Below are 8,702 nucleotides of genomic sequence, written 5' to 3' on the forward strand. Positions count from 1 at the left end.
TTATCCTTCCGAAACCTACGCTTACTCTCACGCCGGAGGCGCTTTGGGGCAAAACCCCCCCGCCGGCGTTGTTTTGTAGGCTCCCATCCAGCAGCTACACCGCGGAATCACCAGCCACGGCGGAGGAAGGACCGGGATCGGAGTTTGGAGTTATCAATAGTCATATACACACATTTTGGAGACAATAAAACATGATGCGATGAGAACATGAGGAATACTTTAGTGGTGGAATAAAAACGCGAGAGAAGTTGTAATAACAAAACTACCCATTCACATCCCTCATCGACAACACTAAACTTAACGGTCGCAAAAAGGCTAATATTGTCAGTTACGCACTAATTACAAGTCTGCACACCGTCGCTGACTGCATTACTAGAATATTGCATTTGGGTTTATTTCTGTCAAACAAACGGAGCCTAGAGAAATAGAATTCTAAAAATGGGGGACAGAGATGAAGATTGCGAATGCAGGCCATTGGGTTTCTTGCTGGGCTTGCCATTTGCGTTTCTGGCTTTGATCTTATCTATACTCGGTGCTGTTATCTGGATCCTCGGGTAAGCAAATCAAAAACTACTACTTCACATAATTTACTTGTGCCCTGTATAGATTACTTATGTTATTGGTAATTATCAACGGATTGGCAGATCTATAGTGAGTTGTGTGTGCCCCTGTTGTTGCTGCTGTGCCGGGCTTTTGAATCTGGCTGTGGCCCTTGTTAAGCTCCCCATCAAAGTGCTCCGATGGTTCACCAGAAAGATCCCTTGTTGATTTATTGTTTTCTTCTTTTCGATTGACTAGAAGATGCGGATTGTAATTTTTCTCAGTTTCTCAGGATTACTGTATGCAGATGTCTTTTGCCAAATACGATATGCAGATTTCTTGCAGTAGTTTGTGTAATTCGAGGTTTTTTAAAATCTTTTTTCATTTTTCATTCCAACTGAATTGAGATATAAAAATTTTAAAATTGCTGGATATGTGTAGAGATATACATATATGAATTCTCGTAAAAAGTCACTAAACAAAAGCACAAAAGCACAAAAGCACAAAAGCGACTGTCAATAAAAACTAGTACCAAACATTGTTTTTTGAGTAAACTACCAAACATTGTTGTTTTTTTTATCGGTCAACTTAAATTTCTTTTTTGAGTAAAACTGTAAAAGCCGCCACTTACTGTAATTTTATATTTGGTCGTTTTTATTTCGTGATCTTTAGCATAGCCTCCTTGTCCTTCATCAGCTCCTTAGCAGTATTTCTCTTCATGTGAGTGAGACTGCGCCCCTTTAATTTAAGAGGTCGTTTGGGTTAACTTAAAACAAATGATTTTTTGCTTAAATTAAAGAAGTGTAGTAAAAGTTAAAAGTAAATAAGTTAATAAAGTGTTTGGGAAAAAAATATAAACTGATATTCTCTAACTTCTTAAAAGTGTTTCAAATTATTTACACAAACGAGTTAAAAAAAACATAAACCAGAAACAACTTCGGCTTCTCTCAACCAAATAGACACTAAGATCATCCTATCCATAGGCGCGCTTGTTCCTCGTAGAAGAATGCTCACTTTCTTTATTCACCTTCTTGGACCTGTAGAGTCCACATCCATTTAGAGAAAATCTGGCCCATATAGCGCATGTGTAATTTTTGCCTATAACAGTATATTCAAAACCTATATCAACTGATTTTAGAAATAGTAAACTAAAATAAAATAAAATTTTAATGTATGTATTTAAAAACTGCGGCTGTTTTGTGCGGATATAAAACCTGATATATTTAAACGAATATATAGAAATTATGACTAAATATACAAGTCTCACCAACATAATTTAGTGTTCAAACTTCAAATGCCAAAGCGTGCGGCTGTAATGCCGGTATACCGTATGTCATGTCAGTTTTTTCCTGCAGAAATTTGAGATTCAACATTTGCACCCATCTTGTTAGGACTCCAAATAGTCATTTGTGAATCGTGATGTATTGTACGGATTATACAGTATTTATTCTACTAAATCGGCCGCCGGCTCTGTTTGACCTTTCATTCATAGGCTTAAATATTGGGGTGTGTCGTATGATAAAATATATATGTATGACTTCGCTATTTCTCCAACAAAACTCCCTTGAAGCCTGCAGTACTTTCTTTTTATTTATACATATGTATAACATGCCAATCCCCTATTTAGTCACGAATTATTTATAATCGAAGTGAATAAAATAATGATCGACTAAGATGATAAATAGAGATATTATTTGTAGGAGTAGTATTCTTTTAAAGAATCTCTACATGAAGGTCTGGCATGAGTAGGGTTTAGATTAGTGGTGTGCTCTCACTGAACCTCCTAAGTTATATAAACCGAAATAGTAGCCAAAACTCTCTTTTTAATAATTGATTACATTTAAATTTACGTAAGATACCACTTTGAACAATTACCCAGAAGGTCTTTTTTCTTTCTGTCTGCATAACGATTTAACGTTGACATTTATGATATCCAGTTTCACATTTGTTTAAGCGGAAGTTGGTAAGCTTTGGTAGGTAAATTTTTGCAATATATATAACCCTTCCGATAGAGACACATACATACGTATAAAACACTATCCTTTAACCCTCTCGAGTGACAGAGGAAAATAATTTTCTCGAGATAATTGCAGAACTAATCGGGAAAATAGTAAGGATGCATTTAGTTTATGATCAGGTTGTATGTGTCACCGGCGCGGGCGGGTTCATCGCTTCATGGCTGGTCAAGTTACTTCTGGAAAAGGGTTATACTGTTAGAGGAACTGTCAGAAATCCAGGTACAAAATATATTTATTTATTTCGAGTCATGCTTTTACGCTTCATATATTTTAATTTATGTCGGGATATGTATAATATGGTGTAATAATAAATTATATGCAGATGATCCTAAAAATGATCATTTGAAGGAGCTTGAAGGAGCAAAGGAGAGATTGGTGCTATACAAAGCTGATCTCCTTGATTACAAGAGTTTATGTGAAGCCATCAATGGGTGCGATGGCGTTTTTCACACTGCATCACCTGTCTCTGAGGAAGTAAGTGTGACAAGTTAATTGCCCTTTAATACTAAGAGTAGTGCTAGGTGCACAAAATTGTGTACAGAATATTTGTACGTAATGATGTGGCAATTGACGTGATGGGTTTTAATGGGGGTTGCTGATGTATATACAGGGGTCCATTCCAATTAAAACCCACCGCATGTGATGTAAAATTTTGTACACATTTATGTGCACCAAGCATTTTCCTAATACTAATGGTGGCAAAAATTAATCTAACTAATGTATCATGATGAATTAATGAAGGAGCACATGGTGGAACCGGCAGTCACAGGAAGCAAGAACGTGATAGTTGCTGCGGCGGAGGCTAAAGTCAGACGGCTGGTCTTCACTTCATCAATAGGAGCTGTGTACATGGACCCTAATAGATGTCCTGACCAACTCATCGACGAAACATATTGGAGCGATCTTGATTTCTGCAAGAACACTAAGGTACTCATGCATCGAAACCTTGTTTTACGCACTATTCTGTATTGATCAGTAGTAACAAATTAGTTTGTGACATGGACACGCAGAACTGGTATTGCTACGGAAAAGTTTTGGCAGAACGGCTTGCATGGGAAGAGTCGAAATTGAGAGGGTTAGACATGGTGTCAATCAGCCCGGTATTGGTAATTGGACCATTGTTGCAACCTACTATTAATGCAAGTACGGGTCATATCCTCAAATACCTGACTGGAGCTGTCAAGACATATACCAACTCAGTTCAGGCCTATGTCGATGTTAGAGATGTCGCAGCTGCACATGTTCTTCTCTTCGAGACTCCTGCAGCAACAGGACGACACATCTGCTCCGAGAGCTCGCTTCATCGGGGCCAGGTGGTAGAAACATTAGCTAAATATTTCCCTGAATATCCCGTTCCTACCAAGTAAGTTCAACATTCACATACCTAGGTTTATGATTAAGCTTTTACGACTAACACATAATTAATTAAATATCATGTTTGTATGATGCAGATGTGCTGATGAAATTAAGCCAAGATCCAGGCCATTATTGTTTTCAAACCAAAAGCTCAAGGACATGGGGCTTGATTTCTTACCCGTGAGGCAATGCCTGTATGAAACTGTCAAGAGTCTGCAGGAGAAGGGACACCTTCCAGTTTCGAATAAATTTTTTATCGGATGTAGCCAAGCCATCTAATGATAAAATTCATCTACATCATTTTATGATGAGCATCAAAGATACGTTCAATTTTGCAATTAAAAGTGGGATATTATACAGGCATTTTAATACCTTAAGTCTAATAATATAACAAAAAAATAGTGTCCTAATGATTTGTGACATCATGTTAATATATCAACTCCAACAACATGTCTTGTTGTTGTGCTTTTTTATTAAAATAGTAATAGTAATATATTTGAATTATTATTAGAGGGAGATGAAAAGGAAAAGGCAAAGAAATGTGTTATAACAGAAGAACCTCGTTTTTTATTGATAGAAATGATTTAGGGCATGCACAAGTCACAACGGTATCTCGAAAATAAGAGCAGTTGTTAGATGTTCTAGTATTTTAAGGCACAACAAGGATATTGTTGAAAGCTCGTTACTTCAAATATCTTAAATTTTAATTTAGGACATTAATTTAGGATCACTACAAGAAAAATAATTTCAGACAACACTCAGATGAAAAAGTGTTGCCTGTAGTTAACAAACAACCGTTTATTTTCATCTTCAATTTTACGTTGCCTAATCCAAGGTGACGACAACTGTTACCAAACATTTTTCCAAACGCATTTTATCTGAAGAAATTAAACACAACAGTTACGTTGTATGATATTAGATTGAAACTGAAACATGTTGTGTGCTCAAGGAGCCAACAATAGTGTTTTATCTAGAAAATGTTGTTTAGCTAGACTTCTAACAACAGGTTGCTAAGGACCCTATGGCACCACCAGCCCAGATAATGTATCACAGGCGGCCCAAGGAGAAGAGGGCCAATGCAGAGGCCCAGAGCAAGGCAGAAAGAGCATAATAGTATTATAATTATGCAACAGTTTATTATATTAGAATGTGAGGGTAAAATAGACTTTATGCTAAGGCATCACTATACATGTGAAGATTCAGGGCTGAGGGTTGTTTATCGAAATATTAGTATTGTGTTGGGTTTTGGGAGAGGCCACCTCTCGAATAGTGGTTGTTATCTTTTCAGTTGTAATCGAATCATACTATTTCCTTCTGCTGTGTTAAGTTGTTTTGCAATTTAGTGTGCTTGGTGTTGATCTGAGTAGTGTTCTCTAGCAAAGTGGTATCAGAGCGCTTCGATCTACTGTCGCCATGGGTGCACCCCCATCTAATCAATACCGTATCGAACAGCTGGAACAAGGGCTTGTTGACCTCCGCGCCGCCATGGCGGAGCAAGTTTCGGTCGCTGTCAACAGTGCGGCTCGTACGATGCAGAGCTCTCTCATCGACCACTTGACCTTGTCGATTGAGCAATCGATGCAACGTTTGGAGGCTCGAGTCGCGAGATCTAAGGACGAACAAGACAAGTTTCAGGCGGAGATCCGTTCGTCGTTATCGGCTTTGAAACAATCTGATTCAGCTCTCATCCATGGCTCCAATTCCAACTCGGGTCCAGGAGTGGGTAATGGATCGGGTCGTTCGGAGGGATCGGGTGTTGGTTCAGGTAGAGGCGGGTCGGGTCGACCCGGTGACCAGGTCGGGGGCAATTGGCGGGTTAAGAAACTGGATCTACCAGTATTTGCTGGTACTAACCCCGACGGCTGGATATTGAGAGCTGAACGTTATTTTCATTTTTACCGCCTGGGAGAAGAGGAGGTGTTGGAGGCCGCCGTAGTCTCTTTAGACGGCGATGCGTTACTCTGGTATCAGTGGGAGAATGGGCGTCGCCCCATTCGCAACTGGGCAGAATTGAAGGGCATGTTTCTTCGACAATTTCGCTCCACCTCTACGGGAAGTTTGCAAGAACAGTGGCTGCATCATCATCAGACGGCGGATGTCCTCGATTACAGACGCCGGTTTATCGAATTAATGGCACCTTTGACCGGAGTGCCAGAGGACATTGCTTTAGCCCACTTTCTAAATGGCTTAAAGCCAGAGCTGAAGTCTGAGGTTCGTGTTTTGGGTCCTCTGACACTGGACCACGCCATGGAATTAGCAGTTAAGGTGGAGGAAAAGATCAAACATATCAGTGCTAAGCGCGTTTCTGTAAGTGCTTTTTCCCCTCACACCTCTACACCCTCATATTCTGCGCTCCATAAGTCTCAAACTGCACATTCTTCTGTTAGTATACCATCTGTTGTTAGTGGTTTGCCTGCTATGTCTTCTGCCTCTAGCCCAGGCACTCCTAATGCAGGTCGAGGGTCATCAACCAAATCTGGGGGTGAGTTTCGCAGACTGAGCGAAGCAGAGTTGCAAGGAAAACGGGAGAGGGGCGAATGCTTTCGTTGTAATGAGAAATGGTCAGTGGGACACCGTTGTAAAAAGAGTGAACTTAGTGTCATCCTTTTACAGGAAGATCAGGAGGAGGATAAGAATGATCAGGAGGATCACCAAAATACTGAGTTAGTGGGGGAAGATTGTGTTGATGAGGGGGCACCTACTGTTAAATCTTCTGTTTCTTTGAATTCGGTGATTGGGATCTCAAACCCGAAGACTCTTAAATTGGTGGGGGAAATCAAGGGTAAACAAGTGGTGGTGATGATAGATCCGGGTGCAACCCATAACTTCATCTCCACCATGACAGTGCAGAAGTTGGGCCTTACAATAGTCACAACTGAGGGTTTTGGCGTTTCATTGGGCAATGGGGACACGGTGGTAGGCGAAGGAGTGTGTAAGTCAGTAGTGCTCGAGTTGCCAGCACTCACGATAGTCGAAGATTTTCTTCCTCTTTCTCTCGGCAATTCAGATGTCATTCTGGGGGTTCAATGGCTAGAAAAATTGGGCACGGTGTCCACTAATTGGAAAACCCACACTCTGAAATTCAGGTTAGGGGATCAGAATGTGACTCTGAAAGGGGATCCCGCCTTGGGACGTTCTTTAATCTCGCTAAAAGCTCTGTTAAAGACCATTAAGCGAGAGGACCAAGGGTTTTTGGTGGAGTTCAATTCATTAGCTAGGTCTGCTTCCCCACCACCTGACCAGTGTGAGCCAGTGGTACCTCCATTTCTCCAACAAACACTTCAACAATACAAGGCTGTATTCGACATGCCAGCAGGTCTTCCTCCATCAAGAGGCCATGAACATGCTATCATCCTCAAAGATGGGACTGACCCAGTAAGTGTTCGACCATATAGGTACTCGCAAGCTCAGAAAGATGAGATTGAGTCTTTAATTCGCGACATGCTTAAGGCTGGTATTGTTCAAGTCTCTAACAGTCCGTTCTCTAGCCCAGTGATTTTAGTCAAGAAGAAAAATGGCTCCTGGAGATCCTGTGTTGATTATCGTGCCTTGAACAAGGTCACTGTAGCAGATAAATTCCCGATACCGGTCATTGATGAGCTTCTAGACGAGCTACATGGAGCGTGTATTTTTTCGAAATTGGACCTCAAATCTGGGTACCACCAGATCAGAGTACGAGCTGAGGATGTGCCGAAAACAGCCTTTCGGACACATGAGGGCCACTACGAGTTTTTAGTTATGCCCTTCGGGCTTATGAACGCCCCAGCGACATTTCAGGCTCTTATGAACACTATTTTTAAGCCGTTTCTACGTCGCTTTGTACTGGTATTCTTTGATGACATATTGGTCTATAGCACCAGTCCGGAGGAACATCAACAGCACCTATCTCAAGTACTCACCACACTGCAGAATCATAATCTCTATGCTAATTGGAGTAAATGTGAGTTTGGGCAGGCTAAACTTGCTTATTTGGGGCACATAGTATCGGGACAAGGGGTGTCCGTTGATGACAGCAAGATTCAGGCCATGATCTCTTGGCCCCAACCTCAAAATCTAAAGGACCTGCGTTCCTTCCTGGGCTTGACAGGTTACTACCGTCGATTCATTGCTGGTTATGCATCTATAGCGCAGCCTCTCACAGATCAAATGAAAAAGGATCAGTTTGGGTGGTCTGAGCAGGCTACGGCTGCTTTTACAGCCTTGAAAGAAGCTTTAGCTACGGCTCCAATCCTGGCCATGCCAGATTTTAAACAGGGGTTCATAGTGGAGACTGACGCCTCTGGTTTCGGGTTGGGTGCAGTTTTGCAGCAGGATGGGCATCCAATTGCTTATTTCAGCAAGGTTTTGGGGCCTCGGGCACGCCTTAAATCGATATACGAGAAGGAACTCATGGCCATTGTCCTAGCAGTTCTTAAGTGGCGCCATTATCTATTGGGCCGTCGGTTTGTGGTACGCACCGACCAGCAGAGCTTGAAATTTTTGATGGAACAAAGGGAGGTTGGTCCGGAATACCAGAAGTGGGTAAGCAAGTTGATGGGCTACGATTTTGAAATTCAATATCGCACAGGAGCCTCCAATCGTGTGGCGGATGCCCTGTCTAGACAGGGAACTGTAAAAGGTGAGTTGGGCACTTGTATCACTATGTCTGGACCTCAGTGGGGAGATATACAAAATCTGATTCAAGACGACCCTTTCATGAAGAAAATTCGGGGCGATCTTGAAGCTGGATGTGCTGTGTCCGAGGGCTATAGCCTCGATCAGGGGGTGGTTAAATATAAAGGGCGTGTC

At 41.5% G+C, this 8,702-nt stretch overlaps 2 protein-coding genes across 2 annotated transcripts; both read left to right on the plus strand.

Annotated features, from left to right (window-relative positions):
• The first annotated feature begins 235 nt into the window (after nucleotides 1–235).
• LOC108211830 (signaling peptide TAXIMIN 2) lies at nucleotides 236–884 on the plus strand. The gene is made up of 2 exons (XM_017383527.2): nucleotides 236–554; nucleotides 645–884. The coding sequence occupies exons 1-2, from the start codon at nucleotides 439–441 to the stop codon at nucleotides 766–768; spliced, it is 240 nt and encodes a 79-aa protein (XP_017239016.1). The 5' UTR covers nucleotides 236–438; the 3' UTR covers nucleotides 769–884.
• A 1,698-nt stretch (nucleotides 885–2,582) lies between these two features.
• Nucleotides 2,583–4,518, plus strand: LOC108212209 (cinnamoyl-CoA reductase 1). The gene is made up of 5 exons (XM_017383935.2): nucleotides 2,583–2,777; nucleotides 2,881–3,032; nucleotides 3,300–3,485; nucleotides 3,569–3,921; nucleotides 4,010–4,518. The coding sequence occupies exons 1-5, from the start codon at nucleotides 2,657–2,659 to the stop codon at nucleotides 4,191–4,193; spliced, it is 996 nt and encodes a 331-aa protein (XP_017239424.1). The 5' UTR covers nucleotides 2,583–2,656; the 3' UTR covers nucleotides 4,194–4,518.
• Nucleotides 4,519–8,702: the final 4,184 nt, after the last annotated feature.

The sequence above is a fragment of the Daucus carota genome, chromosome 3 (genome assembly GCF_001625215.2).
Source record: "Daucus carota subsp. sativus chromosome 3, DH1 v3.0, whole genome shotgun sequence".
NCBI classification, from domain to species: Eukaryota; Viridiplantae; Streptophyta; class Magnoliopsida; order Apiales; family Apiaceae; genus Daucus; species Daucus carota.